We start from the raw sequence: 19519 nt of genomic DNA, 5'->3' as shown, positions 1-19519 counted from the left end.
TTTCAAGCACTTGGGTGACATGGCATACTTGGCAGTGTGGGTAAGCACCTAATAGACGTGTCTGACGCGTACAGTATCCTTTGTACACTAGTATGCCAAGTATTTCATGTCACTCAGGCGTTGCAAGAGGGAAGAAGATAGAGCTCATATCATTTGATTAGGAGCTATCTGTCATAAGACAGTGATCTGAAAAAGGCACTTGCCACATGAAAAAGGAGAGTACCGTGAAGTGAACTAACTTTTGAGACCCGGGAAGCATGCACCTACATGCAACCGATTCCATATACCTCGAAATTCCTTCCCCAAGCTCCGCCTCAACCCATCGTCGCCGACGTACAGGCGTTCGCCCTCCTACCATGAAGACGTGACCGGGATACCGCCAATCTGCACAGACGGACGAACAGGATCCTTCCAATCAGGGGGTGTGGTGACCGAGTACTGTAGATAAGTAGCGATAACCGGCTGATACGGCTCCATATGACCCGTTTCCTCGTTTCTCAGCATCAAGGGCTGGGTGTTGAGGTGCTCAGGACGGACCTTCTCCTCAACACCCAGAAAGCCACCTGACATGCGATCAAGGAACGTGCCGAAGTCGCCCGACTTGTTGACGTTGCAACGAGCGCCGCGAGCTTCGCAGTGTGCCATGAGCGCCGTGGCCGACTTGAAGTATCTGAGGCATTTCGGGCACTTTGTACGAACTAGACGATGGTCTCCGAGGATATGCTCGTTGAGATCGCAGACTGCGTCGAATTTTTGTCTACATGTGTTAGTTTTGTATTACTTGGAAGCATTGGGTCTGGGATGCTGGACTTACTCGCAGACAAAGGGACAGTTGTACTTGTTGATGAAGGAGTCAAAGAACTTGTCGGGGTTCCAGTCGCTGCTCATAGGATCCCAGAAGCGTGTGCGCATAATGTTGATGCCGTGTTCGTGCTCCATAGCTTCGTCATGTGCAATGATGGAGAACTCACTGGGTGTAGGCTTGGGCTTAGCGTTCGGGAAGAGCTTTGCAATAGTTGACTTGCCCTTACGATCACCCCAAACCTTGGGCTCCCGATCGGAAGCAACACTGGATCCGGCGGCAGAGAAACCTCTTGGAGTGTAGGTACTGCGTGCTGAATCTGCACGAGAGAGAGCGGTCTGGGAGCCAATGACTGTGGACGTATCGGACACGTCGTCGCCATCCAGAGACATGCCACCAAGGCTGGACGCAATCTCGAACTCAGCAGCCTGACTAGGCAAGGGCGGGTACTGACCAACAAAGGCAGAGGTAGGCGGTGCATCTACGGGTGTATTGGGCTTCATAGCTTTAAACATGACTTTGTCCATCTCTCCGTCGTCGTCCAATGGATCATCGTCAAGATCGATTCCACCTTCTTCCTCGTAGTCAACGGCCGCCTCATACTTTGAAGTCTTCTGCCTGAAACGCTCCAATGCACTGTTGTTGTTCAACAGCTCAGTGATGAGATACTTGTGAACAACGTGGCCTTGGAACTGTGATGCTGTGATGACGCTGCAATGACCAAATTCCAAGTGCTCGATGAAGAGACATGCACGGTAGTAAGCCTTCTTGCAGCCGATGCAGACGAGCTTTTGATCGACCTTGTGAGTAATCTCGATATGGCGCTGCAGGCCTTCTTTGCTCTTGAACTCGTCACCGCAGATGCCACATGCTTTGCCGTGCTCGTAAGGACGCGACACCTTGTGCATGGCAAAGTCCTCGTAGGAGTCGAAGTCCTCATCACACTTGACGCAGTATTCGTGTTCGTCAGAGTTCTTCTTGTGGTTTCTCATGGTCTTCTCTGTGTCGAAGGACATGTTGCAGTCTTTATAGGTGCATTTGAAGCGCCGCGTGGGCTCGACGACGACGGGCATCGTGACTTCGTGGGATTCGAGCGCACGCAGCCGTGGATGTAGCTGGTTGGTCTGTATGCTAGAGCTTTGTCAACTAACCGGTCTTGGCAACAGCTGGCGTGCTTGAGAGCATCTATAAACTCACGCGATCTTGCAGCTGTCTGTCGAGTGAATGTAGGATGTATAGTGATCAACTGAAAGCGGAAATAAGGCGATCGTCGGAACTACCGCCGCTTGCTCACAGAAGCAAGCAGTTGCTGAGCAGGTGGACGAAGAGCGAGAGCTTGGCTATCTAGGCGTGTAAGCGATTGTGGGATTGGTGGTGTTGGTGGTGTGGAGAAGATAAGGGAAGAATTGTTGGGGTTATAGACTATTACATAAGGGCGGCGTGAGTGAGGTTAGGCTTTTTAGCAGGTGAAGGAGGCTTTGAAAGAGGAAAGAACTGTGGACGGTCGAGGTTACCGTATTACCCACAATCGACGCCACCTAATCAACGGCACAAAAGAAACAGGTTGAGGCTTTGCGTAGCAAGTATGCCAGTCAACCAAGAGATATGACAGTATACTAAAACCAATGCTAACATCACGTGCCTAGATAGCGCCTACATGTACGCAAAGTACATAAAGGGCCAATGGCATGGACACATCACCTCAACTGCGGTGAAGACATGGCAGGAGCAACTATCTTTTGAGGGCTATTACTAAGATTGAAGAACAGCAATACAGATTTCATCCCATGGGAACTACAAGCCACTTAGAATCGGGAGTACGGCAGCCTGCATAACTGTCAGCAATGCGCCAGTATGTGGCTAGATCTACATACCACTTGCCCCTCAGCGTAATCTTGGCCCATTCGCCCTTGTCGTCCGTTTCCTTCTCTATCTTAGTGCTGAATGAAATCGCGCTCATGATGCCGTCGCCAAACTTCTCATGCAAAACGGCTTTGTACGCTTGTCCGTAGTTCTGTACAATCTCATATAGACGGTAGATGGTGGGATCCTTTGGCGGCATGTCGAGAGTGCTGCCTCGATTAGGAAAGCCAGACAATTGCGACTCCAGCATTCCGGCATCAATGTCTAGAATTTCTGAGAGCTTCTTGATGTCTTGTGCTGAGGCCATGGCCTGTCCGTAGAAGAGAGCAGCAATTGCAACTTCATCACGCCCAACATGCTTCGCAATGGCCTCAAAAGATAGGTTCTTCTTCTTCTTGGCCTCGAAAAGAGTGGGCGAAGAAGGAGGAAGGCGGGGGACGAGTTCCTCCTACAATTGAGTCAGCAACACTCACTGTTTACTCAACAAAACCTACGTTCAGGGTAGCAATAGGATGCTGTGCCATTGTAGTGGATGTATAATGGAAGCCCCGGGAAGCTACAAGTGGTGCTGTAAGTTGTACAGAAGCAAATGCACGAGATGCCAATCTGGCAGAGGATGCAAGACGAGGAGCAAAGGCCATTATGTAGTATATAGAGGGCGATATATAGTAACTATGTCAATCGTGTGTGTAACGGCGCGGGGAGATAAGATGAGGAGCTCTCGAGCTGCCGAGGAGCTGTTGGAGCAGGCGACGGCTCGCAACTACGTCATGCACATGCGTGCCGCACTGCCGTTGCGGACCCATAAGATGTGTAAGCATCTGAACTTGGGTAGAATGCTTTAAGCTTGGTGTAGCAACATGTGTAGTACACTATATCCTGCAAACTGCTGCAAACGGCCGGCAGGCGTAACTAGAGCACCCTGAATGGCGTCGATACGAGGAAGAGCTATGTACCTATGAGGGGTAGTGGGGGCTACAGTACGCCTTGACACGCGTTGGATGCTGCCCGAACCCAAGCGCTGTGACAGCGACAGGGCGCCAACGGAGTGCAACGGATGTGGGCGCAATCAATTGGTGTTGGTGTCTGTTTCAGCTGGCAAGTTCCCTGCATGCCCCGTTTGCACTGAGGCTATGAAGCGGGGTCTAAGTTAGCTGAGCACCGTGACCTCCGCCTCTGCGCGTCAACAGCAACGCAACACAAGACTCGTATATCCACCGACTTGCGGCGAACAAGTGGTAGCTACAATACTACAATACCTTCACCATGTCTCGTCGAGACGAAGATTTGGCGTACGGCGATTACAACACGCGTGAAGGTGAAGAGGGTGACCGCGGCCTACTCGGCGACGTGGGTCGGCGTTTTGGCTTTGGCAAGAAAGAGGTCAGTACTTTCTTTTGGAACATGCAACCGGTACATAGATGCGGTCATGGTACAGTGTACGCGTAGCAGAGCTCTGGAATCTTGCAATTGCCCCACTACCGTAGTCCAAGCGTTGACTACCCGCGCCTACCCTCCTCATCCGCCCTTCTAACCCATTGACTTTCTACTACCACCAGGCGTCTAACAGTGAATTTATAGAATACCGGATCCCAACCCTCATCGTCGAACCAAGGCAGCAGCGGCGGCATGTCTTTCTTCAAGAAGATTCACGACCCTCTTCATGGCTTCGTCTCCGACCTGAAGGACGCCATCTCGGGTGACGATCACGCACAGAAACCTCCGGCAGCAGCGACTACATACGAGCAGGGTGGACAGCCACAGCCAGGGCAAGAGTACCATGAACAACATCGCTTCTTGAGCTTCGCACCTGAACGACATGGTAACGAGGCCAAATGGTATGTCGATGGTTGTAAGTAGTCTCTAGCAACGAATTGGAATTGAGGAGTATACTGACTTCGTATTTCACTTTAAAGGTAGCTACATGTATGCAGTTAGTATAGCACTGGAGCGCGCCAAGGAGTCGATATGGATCTTAGACTGGTGGCTGTCACCAGAGCTCTATCTTCGCCGACCTCCAGCCAAGAACCAACAGTACCGGGTCGATCGAATGCTGCACGCAGCAGCCGAACGCGGCGTGAAGGTCAACATCATTGTATACAAGGAGGTTACCCAAGCCCTGACCCGTAAGTTACTTAACCCAATATTGCCCAACTACCTTCACTCTCTCCTGCCAAACTCGACGGATTGGTTCACCAAAGGCCTTGTACGGCTCGGTCTAGATGTCATATTTAAGTCTCTTGAAGAGTGGGAAAGAACAGATCCGCTGATTGCATCACCCATTACAGTCTCCTCTTCCCACACGAAGCACCATCTCGAAGATCTCCACCCCAATATCGGTGTTTTCCGACATCCCGACCATTTGCCGGACGCGGCCGTACTACAGTCGGATTTATTCGCTTCCCTCAAGAACATGTCTTTGTCACCAGCAAAGCTCGTACAGCTTCCGGGAGACGGCCTAAAGGCGCTTTACGGAGCACACGAAGGAACTGTCATGTATTGGGCACATCACGAGAAACTTTGCCTAGTTGACGGTCATACTGCTTTTATGGGAGGGCTGGACCTCTGCTATGGACGTTGGGACACAAATCAGCATTCGATCGCGGACGCGCATCCCGGCAATGTCGACCGAATCGTTTTCCCGGGCCAGGATTTCAACAACGCCCGCATGCTCGGTAAGTTTGGCTCTCTCTGGCGTAACCATGTGGAGCTGGTCGAGTATATCAGTGAATACCTACCTTGATTGGTGATCTTAAACATCAGAAGCTACCTAGACTGATTCTTACCCTTTGTCTTTGTGGCAGAAATACACATGTCCAATGGCGCTAACTTCTGATAGACTTCCAAGATGTGTCCAACTGGGAGAACAACAAGCTTGACAGAACAGAGAGCTCTCGTATGGGATGGTCTGATGTCGCCTTGTGTCTTTCTGGCCCCGTTGTACAGGATCTTCGCACACACTTCTCGCAGCGCTGGAACTTCATCTATGACGAGAAGTATAGCAAGAAGGCTACCAGATATGCCAGACTACCCGAAACCAGCAGCGGAGCTCAACAGAGCGGTGTCTACCCTCCCCCTCCCATGCAGCAGCGTGGCATCGAGGGCGAAGAGGAGGGCGAACGCGGATTCGGTGGCGAAGAAGGCGATCGAGGACTGTTCGGCCGCACAGGTGGACTGCGCCAGAAGATGCAAAGCAAATTTGAACAGTACGAACATGGGTCCAGTCAGGGTCAGCAACAGTCTCACGTCGAGCACAGCGCTCAGAGAGGCGGCGTCGAGTGCCAAATCGCGCGTAGTGCTGCCAAATGGAGTCACAATCTGGTCAACACTGAGGTCAGTAATAAGTCATGCCCTGCAAAATGTCCGTCTGACACTATAATTAGCACTCGATTCAAAACGCTTACTGCGAGGTCATTCGCAACAGCAAGCATTTTGTGTACATTGAAAACCAGTTCTTCATCACTGCTACTGGCGACCAGCAGAAGCCGATCAGAAACAAAATCGGCGCAGCCATCGTCGAACGCATTGTTCGCGCTGCTCAAAATGGCGAAAAGTACAAGATGATTATTCTGATTCCTTCGGTACCTGCATTCGCCGGCGACCTGAAGCTCGACGAGGCACTTGGTACTCGCGCCATCATGGAGTGTAAGACATCATTCCCGCAGTCGTCTATATATTCTGGGCATCCTTTGCTAACGAAATCTTCTTATAGTCCAGTATGACTCGATCAACCGCGGAGGCCATTCCATTTACGAAGAGATTGCCAAGGCTGGCTTCAACCCCATGGACTACATCCGTTTCTACAACCTTCGCAGCTATGATCGCATCAACTCCAGTCAGGTCATGCGAGAAACTGAAGAGCGCAGCGGTGTCTCGTACAACCGAGCCCAAGAAGGCTTTGACGCTGTACACGACAGTGCCCGCGACTATCAAGCCTATCGCCCACCGCCGACGCAGGAGTATGGTGTCTACGAGATGGAAGGCTCCTCAGCCCCTCCTCTAGCTCAACAAGGCAATCAAGGTGATTATGAACGCTACCAACAAGAGGCCAGCAAGGTCGGAGGTCGTCAGGGTCTTGGCGACGGGCGTTGGGATACCGTCAGCGAGTGCTACATGCTTGGCGGCGAAGACATCCGCAATGTGCCCTGGGAAGGTAGCCCCGATTCTGAAATGGACGCTTTCGTGTCTGAGGAGTTGTACATTCACAGCAAGCTTCTGATTGCTGATGACCAGATTGTCATCTGCGGATCTGCTAATCTCAACGATCGCTCTCAATTGGGCGACCATGATTCTGAGATCGCTATTATCATCCAGGATCCAAAGCCCATCGATTCGCAAATGAATGGGCAGCCATATCGCGCGTCGGAGTTTGCCGCGAGTCTGCGAAGAGAGATCTTCCGAAAGCACCTCGGTCTACTCAAGCCCCAAGATATGGAGCGTCCAGACGCCAACTACGAACCAATCGGCATACCCAACAAATACGATTGGGGTTCGGATGAGGACCGACAAGTCGTCGACCCGTTGTCAGACGATTTCCTGGGCATGTGGAACTGGAGGGCGCACACCAACACACAAGCTTTCGGAAAGGTGTTCCACCCAGTGCCCACGGACGAAGTCAGGAACTGGAAGCAGTACGATGAGTACTACTCCCGTTTCTTCGGACAAGACCAGAAGGCCAAGGAGAACAAGAAGCCCTCATTGTACAAGTGGGGCCATGTTGTTGCAGAGAACTTCAGTCAGGGCGAGCAGGGTGTACGTGAGGTCAAGGAGGTACTCAGCACCATCAAGGGTACACTCGTTGAGATGCCTTTGCTTTTCCTCAAGGAAGAGGACATTGCGAAGGAAGGCGTCGAACTGAACGCTCTCACCGAAGAGATCTACACCTAGTTCAATGTGTCGAGTGTGAGCCTCAACAGGTTCGAGAGATGGAAAAATATAGGCTAGATATGGAGCAACCAACGAATGATGAAGCATGACACAAAGTGTACGGTTCCAGTACCACTCACAAATGCCCAGTAGTACCTTAGCTTGGAAAGATTGTGGAGTTCGCGGTGGGGAGCGGTCTCTGGACCCTGACTAACCGTATGATGACTGGCGCTCGATTTTAGCGCCGATTTTCCCCTGGCGCGCATGTGAACTTCCCCAGATGCAACGCTTCCGCATGAAACCGTAGTGCAAGCACCGAGGTTACTTTGTGGCGCCATGCCTCGTCTAATAACTGTTCGAAATGTTGTCGTTATTGTCAATATTGTCGTGCTCACTGCGCTCTTCATTCATTTGAAGTTCGAGCTCTGGGACCAACGCGCAACTGCAGCTGGATCCGCCAGTCTGACACACCTACCCGATGAACTGTACGACGAGCAACAGACCAACGAATCATCGCCTACTGTCGAAAAGAAACCACTCAAGGCCAATGAAGGTGCAAAACTACGTCGTACTGCCATTGTTGTCGCTAGCCAGCAGTCTGAGAACGCAACGTGGCTAGAGGAATATTTCCCAGAGTGGGAGAAGAACATATACCGCGTCGACGACCCAAATGCACCGCTCACGGTACCCAAGAATAAGGGGCGAGAGAGCATGGTCTACCTAACGTATGTCCCTCTTATAAGCCCCGATAGCGACTCGCCAAGCTAATATCACATTGCCAGCTACATCATAGACAACTACGCGTCCCTTCCCGACAACGTACTCTTCATTCATCCCAACCGTTATCAATGGCACAACGATGACCCAGATTACGACGGCCTACCCATGCTTCGCCATTTCCAGTTGCCCTATCTCGAGAAAGAAGGCTATGTGAATATACGCTGCGCATGGTCGCTGGGCTGTCCGGCCGAGATCAAGCCGCTTGCGGAAGAAGGCGAGCATAGGGAGGCTGTACATGCTGGTGGGGACTATAAGCAGGCTTTCCAGCACCTGTTTCCTGGAGAGGAGGTTCCTAGCGCAGTGGGCGTGAGCTGTTGCGCGCAATTTGCTGCGACCAAGGAGAAGATAAGGGAGAGGAAGAAAGAAGATTATGTAAGGTATCGTGATTGGATCATGGAGACTGGGCTAGGTGATGCCATCAGTGGACGCGTCTTTGAATACTCTTGGCACAGTGAGTCTCCATCTTTGGTCTCCTCTGCATCACCCATTGTACTGTGTACTAATTCCAACAGTCATCTTCGGCAAGCCCCCCGTCCACTGCCCTTTCGCCGAGGAGTGCTACTGCAAAGTGTTCGGCTTATGTGACCTGCAATGTAAAGACCAAGGAAGTTGCGAAGGACGCTATATCCTGCCGCCATACTCGACTTTGCCCAACGGTTGGCCACTCCGTGGCTGGGAGGGCCAAGCTCGCCAACGAGCTGGTCCTGAAGAGTGATGTGGTATAGTCCTACGTCCTTCTTTTTGACCTGGCAGACTACCGTTCATGGGAGCCAATGAGGAACTGGTTTAGGACGCTTTCTTTCTATCGCCTTCCTGACAGACCCTCAGTATCTCAGCCCGACACAAGTTTAACGGTTACCTCTGTTGGCTTACCATGCGCGACGCTGTATATTACGATGTATAACGTTGTTGAACGTGGTGCAAGCCAGCCTGGTCGTTGCCAGTTGGTCACGCTCGTGTGGTGGTGCAACAGAGCAGCGCACAACCACACGACATCTTTTTTTACTTGGACCTTTATGCATCTCCCGCGCTGCCAATACATCGATTCATCCAACAGGATTGGCTCTATTGGTTACAAGAGCTGGTTGTGTGAGCCAAGCCAAGTCAATCGCATCAACGGTGTGCTCCGTGTGCTTCCTGGTGGACCAGTTGTCAGTCGATCTCTCAGTCTGCTTGAGTGCTGCATATACCGGAACCGGATCGATGCACTCGATACATGATGACCCACCTCGATGGATGAACCGGTTCCACGAAGTCTGGGCTCGTAACATACTACATATCCAGGGCAAAGGGCGTTACCCGCGCCTAATCCAAGAGCGGGGTTCTGAACGCCGCATACATGATGCACTTGTATAGTATTGGAATAGAAGGCAATATTATGACCGGTTATGTTATCAGGCTGAAAATGGCAGGCTCTAGTGGGCTGGGTGTTGGCAAGCGCGGCTTAGCCTTGGAGCAGCAATCGAAACCTGACAAGATTTATTCATGGATAGCTTTGGAAACAAGAGTAGACAGCTATAGAAAGTACGAATGTTCTCAATAATCTAAATTTTAAAGGGTTGATTACCATTTTCTTCATTAAATCCGGTGGACAACAAGGCTGAGGCCGACGTAACAACAAACAGATTACGTCGTGGCCGGAGCTGCGCCGCTGCAGAGCCGCATAGTGGGGGTTAACTTACAACTTTTCCCAGGTACGCTAGTCTCTCTTGGTACATAGTATCTAGCTCTAGGGAGCAGAGCCTTATAGTGGTAGGCTCGAATATTGATCAGCCGGACAGCTTCAATACCACGCTAAAATGGTCAAATCTGTTAGAAAGGTATGTGTACCAATCAATGCATGGGCAAAGAGTGTTCACTTTTTGTCTCAACAAAATCTTTAGATCTGTTTGCATTTCTATCTCATTCGCCTGATTGTATCACTAACGGCACGTAGGGCTGGCCTAGTTGAACACAGAGCCTCAACCCCGCAGATCTCAGCCTGGTCCACAAGACGCCGGAACTATGCATTGCCCTTACATGCTCCGGTCTGGCCTTTCTGAACCTTGGAATGCGATGGGGCTCCGCAGACATTGAGTATTTGAACGTCTGTGTCTGCAGCGCGTTCCCGAGAAGTACTACCGGCTGATTAAGGTCCATGCATGCAAGTTTCGGATACTGCTCTTATGTACACATAATATACCTCTTCTTGCCCATCACCTACATACACCCTGCATACTTGCCCTCTTTGCCTTATTCACATCCTCATCCCCAGCCCTTGTCCGCGTTTCATGACTGTCTCTCTCGATCAGCTCCCCTTTGATCTGATATTTTGTGTTGTCTCGCATTTGGACATTGAAGACGTTTTCCACATCGGCCAGACATGTCGGCGATTGAGAGCTTCGTTAGACGAAAGAACGATCGCCAGGCGTACAGTCGAAGTAAGCATACCGTTATCGGTCATCATGCTTATCAAGTGCTGACGCTGCTGGAAAGATCAACCATCCATATACGAAAGAGGCAGAGTTAGCACGAGCAGAAAAGATCACCTACAAACAAGCCCTTCAATCTCTTTATGACAGAAGACACGCTTTGTCAACTGCGCATCCTTTCTCTGTTCGCAGCTTGGGTCACGGGAACACCTTTGCGTATCGACAAGGGACTATATGCGTGCTGCATGGTGAGGTGGTTCGTGTCTCGGATCTACGTTCCCAGTCGAGTAGTATTCTTGATCTGGTCAGCATTATTCGACAAAGATATCCCATCTTCCCCGGAGAATGCAAGATTCGGCTTCTTAACTATTCCGAGGGAGTTCTTGCCATCTATTGCACCAAGATCAGGGGATCGGAAACCAGCTATATCTACGCTATCAATACCGCGCCCGACTGTCCAACTGACAAAAGAGTCATTGAAAGAATACCACTTGCTGCTTGTGATAGGCTTCTTGTCAGGCACAACTCTCGTTATCTCTACTATGTTACGCATACTGGTAGAGGTGATGATGGGGAGCGTAAATGGGAAATCGAAGGCATCTCTCTAGATATTAACTTTCCATTACCGAGACGTGAACGTCCACTGTTGCTCGAAAATTTTCACGGATCTGACATTGGCTCTACCATCGCTTTCGAGATACACAATAACCACTTCTACGCTGTTTCTAATCAAGAGTCCTCTGAGGTCGAGGAGATTGACTACACTTCCTTTTACCATGTGGTTCGCTTCCCGCTCAACTCGCCATTGCCGGATGAGGTGGAGAAAGATGAGCGTCTCTACCGTCGACAGCATAAAGAAGGACCTATCCACGACACATGGACCGATCTAACACTGCAAATTGACGAATGCACAAACGATACTGTCATTGTTGAGTCACGACGAGAGTGGGTACAGGCATCCTCGCGACAATCCCGTACATTTTACGTCACTAAGTTGAACTTCGGTGAAGACTTCGAGGACATGCTCGACGAACAATTACTACCTGAAAACGAGCCACTCGTCCCCTTGATAGACTCATCAAACCATCCCCACTGGAAGCCTACGCCAGCCCTCTACAGCTGGAATCAACACCCCGAGTTCTCCAGCACAGACACGACCCGCCGTTCTTTCATGCTCGCAAGGACAAAATTCAGAGCATACAACTACGCATGTACATCGTTCCTCGACCTTGTAGAGGATGATCGCTGCTGCAACAGCCCCTCCCAACCACCCTGTCTCCGGTTACGCGTAGGTTCAAGACGCGAAATGGGCCTTCAATACACCTACAGCAACAGCGGCAACAACGCCGAATCCAAAGCCCCCATCCACCCCCAACAACCTGGTTTCATCGACAACGCAACCCGATATCGTCACTCCCCAATCCGCATGTGGCCACCCCCAGCATCCCACTGCCCCTGTTCAAAGCACTTGCATACCATCATGAACCCAGCCTTACCATCCGGCAATACACCACTTGCCAAAAGCGTCACCGGTGTCCTCGATGGCAACTATTTCATCTACATGGTCAAGCCGGGGCGCACGTACAATTCCGGTGACGACAGCGCCCTCGGAAGCATTGTTGTTGTGGACTTCAGCCGCGGGTTTCCGGTGGCGGTAGGGGTTAATGGGCAGGGAGAAAAGGCATCAGCATCATCATCAGCATCAGCATCAGCATCAGCATCAGCATCAGCGTCGGCCTCTGCGAATTATGGCATAGTTGATGATGCTGCGGCCATTGCGGCAACAGCGAATTCCAGTCCTGCAACGCCATGGATCTGGTCGCCTGGTCAAGAGAGGCGCTGCAGAGAAGGCACGTGTTGCTAGACTATTGACCGGGAACTCGCGACATACACCCACACTCATACGTCGCCTAAGAATTCTAACAAAAAAAATATAGGGCATGCATGCGTGTCTGCGGGTACGGTACACAGCAGAGCCGCATACCCAAGAAACGAGGCAAACAAAAACGGTGCGCAAACCATCATCGGCGGCGCATAGCCCTGACAGGATTCTGTTTGCCTTGCTGCACTGTGATGCGACCTGCATATCTGTACTCTGGGTCGTGCATTCTTTTCTGGGTTTGGTGTGTATACAGGGGGTTTCCGGTCAGTGGTGCGGGTGACTGTGTGAGTGTTGGGTGGTTGGGTGCGTTGGAGTGCGTTGACCCCGCACGAGGCTGGATTCCTGGGTTGGGTTGTGGAGGCAGGGAGGGAGACGAGGCTGACTTGTCTTGGGAGTATGCCTATAACCCTTTCATTCATGGCTGAGCTTTCTCTATATCTATATTTTTTTTCTTTGTAATTTCGGCGTGGGTCGGTTTTGTGTTTATTCTAGTATTCATGGTATGGCAGACGTGAAGAGTTGGAGCGAGTAGTTGTGCAGTACTGGCTGAGGGGCTGTCTTGTTCGTTCAACACGAGCAGAAGTATGTGATCTTCTTTGTGATATCGAAGAGTTTGCCACATGTGTCAAGTTATGTTGATCGAGGGTCTAGCTGGAGTTGATGTTATTGAAACTGATCTAGATGACGCCATTTCCTGTGACAAAGGGCCATGGAGTGACGGCGCAAGCTGATGTCGGCAGTGATTAATCATCAGGGCTTGAGGTCATGATTGCTTGTTATGACCTTTTGTGAGCTGTTGATGATATTGATTCCAAAACAATTATAACTTCACACCCCTTCTCCTCGTGTTGTGCGCTGTCATGTTGCTGTGTTTGGAAGACGCCATCACAACGATAGTCGCGTTCAAGATTCCCGTTTTGGCCTTCACAGATTATGTATTGTCTCTACCCTAAACATGGTTACGAATAACTACTTCGTGTACACTGTTGTAGCCCGGTGGCATGTCTCCTTTCACATGTCGCTCCTGCAAACCGCCCCTCAGCCCGTATATAAAACCTCTCTCAGAATCTTACCACTCTTTCTATTCATGACCTAAAAACTCACTCACATCTACAATACCGTCTTCAAAACAATAAGCATCAACGAAATCAAGCAACAATTCTCAACCTAACAACCAACATGTCCCTCAACCCCTACCAGAACACCAACTCCTCCGACCGCCGCAATATCTTCAACTCCCAGCGCCGACGCTCTATGCCTCCCCTCAAAGACGACTCAGACAGCGACAGCCTATACGACTTCGACGATGGAAGCTACAGGCCCTGTATGTTCGGTACTGATAGACCGCACACGATGAGTGGAAGTAGAGGGGCAGCCATGTGTCCACCAGTAGCAGATCGCTGGTCGCGCCATCATGATCTTCCCAACGCCTTCCCTAGAGGCCAAGCAGGATTCCAATTCCACCGAGGCGGACTTGGTGATTCTAGTGGTGTCGGCCGTGGGGTGGATATGAATGACTTGGTCATCGGTGGTCCTAGACGCCGCTATGGACAGCGCTACACAGCAGGGGACTTCGAAGACGTTCTCAATGAAGTAAATAGAGGAATTGAACTGTTTCGCATGCTATACCGCGGACAGATGCCTGCGGATGGTCAGATGGGATTCGCAGAGGAAGATTTCGGCGAGGATATGGGGATTGGTAGACGTCAGCCTCTTCAACGTCAAGGACAGTATCGCCAGGAAAATCCTGTTGGGCTCAGTGGGCCGCTTGTTGAAGGCTTTGGAGGAGGCATTGGCGGAGCTGGAGGTCGCTATGGAGTGCGCGGTGCAGGGCTCTTTGATGACCTCGGTGACGGTCTCGGTGGTGGATTTGGCCGGGGTGGCCGGGGAGGGAGATGCTGAGATGGAAATCAACAGTAGTCATCCACTTGCAGTCACAAAGTAAGCTAGGGAATATGAGAAAGACCTAGATGATTTACCAAGTCATGAGAAACTTTCCAGAGAGAGTAGCTTTGTACCCATTGCTTCTACATGTCGGAAATGCACTGTAGTCCGTGATTATGACACCCTGGATCTTGTATAATAGCACGCCTATTAAGGCGCAACATAGTCCTCAATGTGTGAAAGAGAACGCTCATCTCAATGTTCGACAATCACCAAAGAAGCAAGTGAGAGAAGAACAATACAGTCTTCCACACATGCGACCGCAAAAGATCTGTTATTCTTCAATTCCCGCCGAAAAGGCAAGGAGATCAACGAAAAAAGAATGAGGGTGCGAGTCAGCTCAGATTTAACCTGATCCTCACCGAAGTGTAGGTTAAGTCTCTTGCTCGACGCACAAGGGTGCTATAAGCACTCCAAATTTGTCTGTAGCTCACGAACAACTAAAGCTGCTTGTGATAGGGGATCTATGAAGATTAAGTATCCCCTGGGTAGTACGTACTCTAGAGGCCGCTCCCCTGGCGAACGAACAAAGTTAATAGTAGCGCCTAATAGTCGCATATAGATTAGACCGAGTTGTTTAATAGATCCCTAGATCTCCTGTTAATTTACTGCGCGATGCGCAATGAAACTCTGAACCATCTAATGAATGTATGTTCAGAGTCAAAATGATGATAGACTGGAAAGAGCTGCGAAGCTTGCGAGTAGACCCCTTCATCGCTTAACCGAAAGGGAGCAGACGTGAACGCTGAGCTCAAGAAAAGAAAAAGAAGAGGAGGAGAGTGGATGGCCAAAGAACGGTATATATACCTTAGTGGGTGTAACGCTAGACGTACTAATGCCTTTTGGGTACTGGCAGGTGAGAGAGTAGCCAGTCAATGATGACATGTGAATTCTTAACCTTACGTGAACACAGTATACACGAGCCATGACGGCGATAAGGATACGAAGAAACCTTCTAAGCATAAGGTTCGCGGTGCTTTAGAAGTACTGGTAGCGTAATTTGCGAGAGACAAGCATCTGAAGATTCCACTAATGTATTTGGCATAGGTGTTTTCGACTTTGGTATTGCATCAGGCAGCCAGGTGCCAGGCTACTATATCATGTGCTGTTCCAGTATCCTTAATATTCTTGATGCGCCGAAGCAGTCCATTCCCAAGAACACATACTTAGAATAGATGGCTAAGCCCTGTCGTAGTGGGTAAAGCCTTACAAGGCCCTACCGTCCGACTCCTCTTCTTCATCGACCGTGGTCACATCCTGCGACTCCTTCTGTTCTTCCTCGTCCGCGGTCCTAGTAGCGGCCAAAGCAGCGGCAACGACGGTGAGTTACGCGATCGCCTTGTGAAGAGCGTCTATCGAAAGTTCCACCTCCTTCAGCTCGGCATCAAGTCCTTGCTCGGCCTCGTCTGTATTCTTCTTCTCCAGGGAGACCATTTCCGCTACCAAGGAGCTGATGTTGATTTTTGACAACTGCTTTTGCAATAGTATCATCTCTGTCTTTAAGTTGCCCATGTCGAAGTTGCTGTCACCATTGAGGACGTGGTCGTGACCCGGTTGCGCAGACATGATGACAATTCCAGACAAGGTTAGTAAACACTAATTGAGCATCGTGGGTTCACATACTGAGATGGCGGCGGTCGAGACTCGCGGCAGGCTTAGAGATGGAGTCGACTGTGGTATTGAAAAAGTTGAGGATGATGTGAAGTGAGAGGTGAGAGGTTGGTGTTTGAATTGCGCGTGGGGGGGGGGGCACTAGAAATCCAAATTTAGAGCAAATCCAGGGTCCAGGTGGAGAGTCGGGAGATAACGCGCCTCGGTGCGCGTTTGCAAACGCTCGCGAAAGGCGGCATGACTCTTCTTTCTGGATACAGCTTCACTATGACTTCGGTGCTGCCATTAGATCTCATTGGCTAATGTTCAGCCGTTGGGCTGGCTCACCGGTAAACTCCAGGTTGTGTAAAACATGATAGTAGGACATTGCAAGTGAAGGTGACTCAACGAGCTGCGCGCACACAGACAACTCGAGAGATTACAGATTCAAGTTCGCAATCGCAAGAGGACTAACACCTTACAGGTCACGGTATAAGACATACCCCACTGAACATGTCGATTAGATAATGAGTATGTATCGGAGTGTATTAATATTATCTGTAGCATGTAAAATTCACCCCGAGACCTCTCAGTGTGACTGCCCTCAAGCCCCAAGCTGTGGCGCACCATTGAGCTTGAAGTAACCCGGCTGAAGCTGCTGAAACACACCATGCGGATCATACTTGTGAGAGACGGCAATCATTCGAGCTTTGTTAGCTGAACCATAACCAGCAACAACATCTTGATACTGGCTTCCGTAGTTCATGTAAATGTAGTCGTTATGTTTGCCTTTGGCCTTTGCTGCGGCGACGGCGCGCTTCTCCACTCTCGCTGTGAACTGGTGAAGCCGTTCGTCGTCGGCACTATCGGCCCAAGATATCGAGATCAAGGCCAATAAAAGGGGTCCACCTTTAGGGTCGAGACCGAGTACATTGCCTCCGTTCGAATGAGTCTTCTCTATAATCGGTTGGGTGAGAACCTGGAGGGCTAGAGCGGGAAGAATTCTTGTTGCGTTAAGAATACTGGGGAGCTCCTCGAAGTATATGTTCTTGATAGTGTTCGCCATGTCCTCATCCAGCTTGGCAGTCCAACTGCGGAACAACTGTCGAGACCCTGAGTCAGGCTGGACACCCAGTGCACGTGTCAAATTCGAAAGGCTATTGATTCCTGTAGAGTCCTGTATGGCTCCTGGGATCGCGTTATACTCGGAGAATACAGAAGCGTTGCCAGTTGGATCGGCATAGTCCAGTTGGACAAGGGATACCTGACCAACCTGGGGAAGGACGCCAAACGACACGATTTGATGGGACTTTGGGTCCTTTGTTGCGCTCATACCGAGGTTGTAGTAAGCCTTGATAACAGCAGGGCTCACGGCTGCAGGGTAGAGTCGCGCTCCACCCCACATGTTCCCCTGCCTAGGAATGGCGACTACAGTGAACTTTGTGACAAGACCAAAGTTATTGCCACCACCTCGTAAACACTGGTAAAGATCGGGATATGAGGTTTTGTCGACGTTGATTATGCGTCCAGAGGCAGTAACCAGTTCGTACGAAATGACGTTATCGCAAGCTAAGCCATACATGCTCGAGAAGAATGATATGCCTAGAGTGAGATGTTAGAAACTTTTGATTATGAACTTGACATGATGTAGCTCTTACCTCCGCCCATGGTCAATCCACCAACACCAACGTCAGCAACTCGCCCTCCAAGAACGCCCACGTTGTCCTTGGCCAATTTGTCATATACCTGAGCCCAAGTCTGGCCAGGCTGATATGATACGCTCTTCTTATCAGCAGACAGTGTTGTCTGATTCATCCTCTCGAAGCTGATCGTGATTCCATCCTGAATGTTCGATCCTCCTGCTACTGCGGAGTGTCCACCACTTTTCGCCGCAAATTTGCAATCCGTAAGACGAGCGACGAGAATAGCTGTGGATACATCTAGGGACTTCTGCGGTTTGAAGACGCATTTGGGCGACATGACCTTTTGCTGGTCGGACCAGTAGGCACTAACAAATGCCTTGTATACAGACTCGGATTGCATATCCACTTGATCATCACCAAAGATGCGGTTCAAGGTCTCACACTGGAAGGTCTCTTAGTACACTCTAGGATTTCCGGTAGAAATTCAATAACATACGGCTACGGAGCAGCTACATTAAGCTTTGGGTATGACCGACGCATGGACGCCATTTCGAAGCAGTGCCTCAGTGACGTTAAAGTGTGACGGCTCAAAGGTAGCCTCTGACAGTGCATTCGCCGATAGGGCGGCAAATAGAAATAGGTTCCTCATAGTGTGATGAAATGTGGTACGGGCTGCGATGCGACGAGAAACTGCTTGACAACGATGGCAGCAGGTTCTGTGCTTATGTCGATGCTGGCTGCGACCCGGTAACGGGAAAGCACGTTGTTTTTATATTAGCTTCTTGTAATTCGACCGAGATTCCTGTCCCAGTACATCCGTAAGATATTAGGCTCAATAATTGACATGCATTTGTTGGATCAATGTGGTTAGTGCTGATTTCATCCCTTTTCCGTATACCTCATCCCCGGAACCGTCCGGTACCTGTGCGCGGCTCTCCAGCGGCCATACCGTGTAAGCAACGGGAGTGAACTGTCCTTGGCCGCTTGACACAGGTAGTTTATTTTCACAATATCTCTGTTCACCTGTTCAGGCTCATGATAGTTGGGTAGCGGCCGCCTAATGTTTTTAGAAAGATACCTTACAGCCAGGGCAATGATGGACAGTAAGATGTTCGAATTCATCCTTTCCTGTTTTACATGCGATAACTATGTAGTGTGACGTCAAAATATTACATGGGCCTGGGCTTGAAGGCTCCACTGCATCCTGTTAGTCATCTTCTCTTGCCCTGAGCTTACATATATGTACATGGGATGCATGGTACGTACCTAGTCGCGGGAAGAAAGTGAACTCGTGTACCCGTGTCCAGGACATTAGAAAGGCCTGTGCGCCTAACGAGATACAGCTGACCACGCTTTCACAAAAGTTATGCAGCAGCTCGCTTCGCTCGGAGTAGGCGTTCGCGTGTGTAGGTAGACTTCAGGTTGATTGTGCGAGCATACAACTCATGCTCAGGTTGCGCAATGGTCGAACCTATAGTAGGTATCATCCTTTTACTTTGTATTGTGATCAGTAGGTGTGAATTAGAGTAGCACAAGGGAGATGCGGGCTTACCTGTTTTGTTGATGTTGTCGATGATCCGAAAGATCATGTGTATCAGCTTGAGCAAAGTCTTGGTTTCTCGGTAGTTATAGTCAGTGGCTCCCGGGGCTAGCTCCTTCCCGAGCCAGATGCTTACCCCATGCCGATGCAAATACCATGGCACAGCATCGATTCGGCGTGGCACTTTATCCACAGGTA

At 50.2% G+C, this 19519-nt stretch overlaps 7 protein-coding genes across 7 annotated transcripts; 3 read left to right on the top strand and 4 right to left on the bottom strand.

Annotated features, from left to right (window-relative positions):
- Positions 1-351: 351 nt before the first annotated feature.
- On the bottom strand, positions 352-1875 carry PtrM4_084860 (uncharacterized protein; the record flags this gene model as incomplete). The annotated part of the gene is made up of 2 exons (XM_001940234.1): positions 352-757; positions 815-1875. The coding sequence occupies 2 exons, from the start codon at positions 1873-1875 to the stop codon at positions 352-354; spliced, it is 1467 nt and encodes a 488-aa protein (XP_001940269.1).
- Positions 1876-2607: 732 nt separating this feature from the next.
- PtrM4_084850 (CynS, Cyanate lyase) lies at positions 2608-3189 on the bottom strand (the record flags this gene model as incomplete). Its single annotated transcript, XM_001940235.2, has 3 exons — positions 2608-2629; positions 2677-3113; positions 3160-3189. 3 exons carry the CDS (start codon positions 3187-3189, stop codon positions 2608-2610), a joined length of 489 nt encoding a protein of 162 aa, XP_001940270.2.
- Positions 3190-3931: 742 nt separating this feature from the next.
- Positions 3932-7552, top strand: PtrM4_084840 (phospholipase D Active site motif protein; the record flags this gene model as incomplete). The annotated part of the gene is made up of 6 exons (XM_066106648.1): positions 3932-4048; positions 4247-4517; positions 4582-5340; positions 5505-5998; positions 6049-6310; positions 6378-7552. The coding sequence occupies 6 exons, from the start codon at positions 3932-3934 to the stop codon at positions 7550-7552; spliced, it is 3078 nt and encodes a 1025-aa protein (XP_065963586.1).
- A 315-nt stretch (positions 7553-7867) lies between these two features.
- PtrM4_084830 (DUF3431 domain containing protein) lies at positions 7868-9026 on the top strand (the record flags this gene model as incomplete). The annotated part of the gene is made up of 3 exons (XM_001940237.1): positions 7868-8256; positions 8314-8762; positions 8824-9026. 3 exons carry the CDS (start codon positions 7868-7870, stop codon positions 9024-9026), a joined length of 1041 nt encoding a protein of 346 aa, XP_001940272.1.
- A 1647-nt stretch (positions 9027-10673) lies between these two features.
- PtrM4_084820 (Herpes-BLLF1 multi-domain protein) lies at positions 10674-14506 on the top strand (the record flags this gene model as incomplete). The annotated part of the gene is made up of 3 exons (XM_066106647.1): positions 10674-10731; positions 10809-12376; positions 13805-14506. 3 exons carry the CDS (start codon positions 10674-10676, stop codon positions 14504-14506), a joined length of 2328 nt encoding a protein of 775 aa, XP_065963585.1.
- A 1248-nt stretch (positions 14507-15754) lies between these two features.
- PtrM4_084810 (Tymo-45kd-70kd multi-domain protein) lies at positions 15755-16114 on the bottom strand (the record flags this gene model as incomplete). Its single annotated transcript, XM_001940240.1, has 2 exons — positions 15755-15839; positions 15879-16114. The coding sequence occupies 2 exons, from the start codon at positions 16112-16114 to the stop codon at positions 15755-15757; spliced, it is 321 nt and encodes a 106-aa protein (XP_001940275.1).
- Positions 16115-16742: 628 nt separating this feature from the next.
- On the bottom strand, positions 16743-18181 carry PtrM4_084800 (GlcD, FAD-FMN-containing dehydrogenase; the record flags this gene model as incomplete). Its single annotated transcript, XM_001940241.2, has 2 exons — positions 16743-17740; positions 17797-18181. The coding sequence occupies 2 exons, from the start codon at positions 18179-18181 to the stop codon at positions 16743-16745; spliced, it is 1383 nt and encodes a 460-aa protein (XP_001940276.2).
- Positions 18182-19519: the final 1338 nt, after the last annotated feature.

Source organism: Pyrenophora tritici-repentis, chromosome 3 (genome assembly GCF_003171515.1).
Source record: "Pyrenophora tritici-repentis strain M4 chromosome 3, whole genome shotgun sequence".
In the NCBI taxonomy this organism is placed as follows: domain Eukaryota; kingdom Fungi; phylum Ascomycota; class Dothideomycetes; order Pleosporales; family Pleosporaceae; genus Pyrenophora; species Pyrenophora tritici-repentis.
The sequence above is the reverse complement of the archived record's forward strand: the minus strand, read 5'-3'. Positions and strand labels throughout refer to the sequence as shown.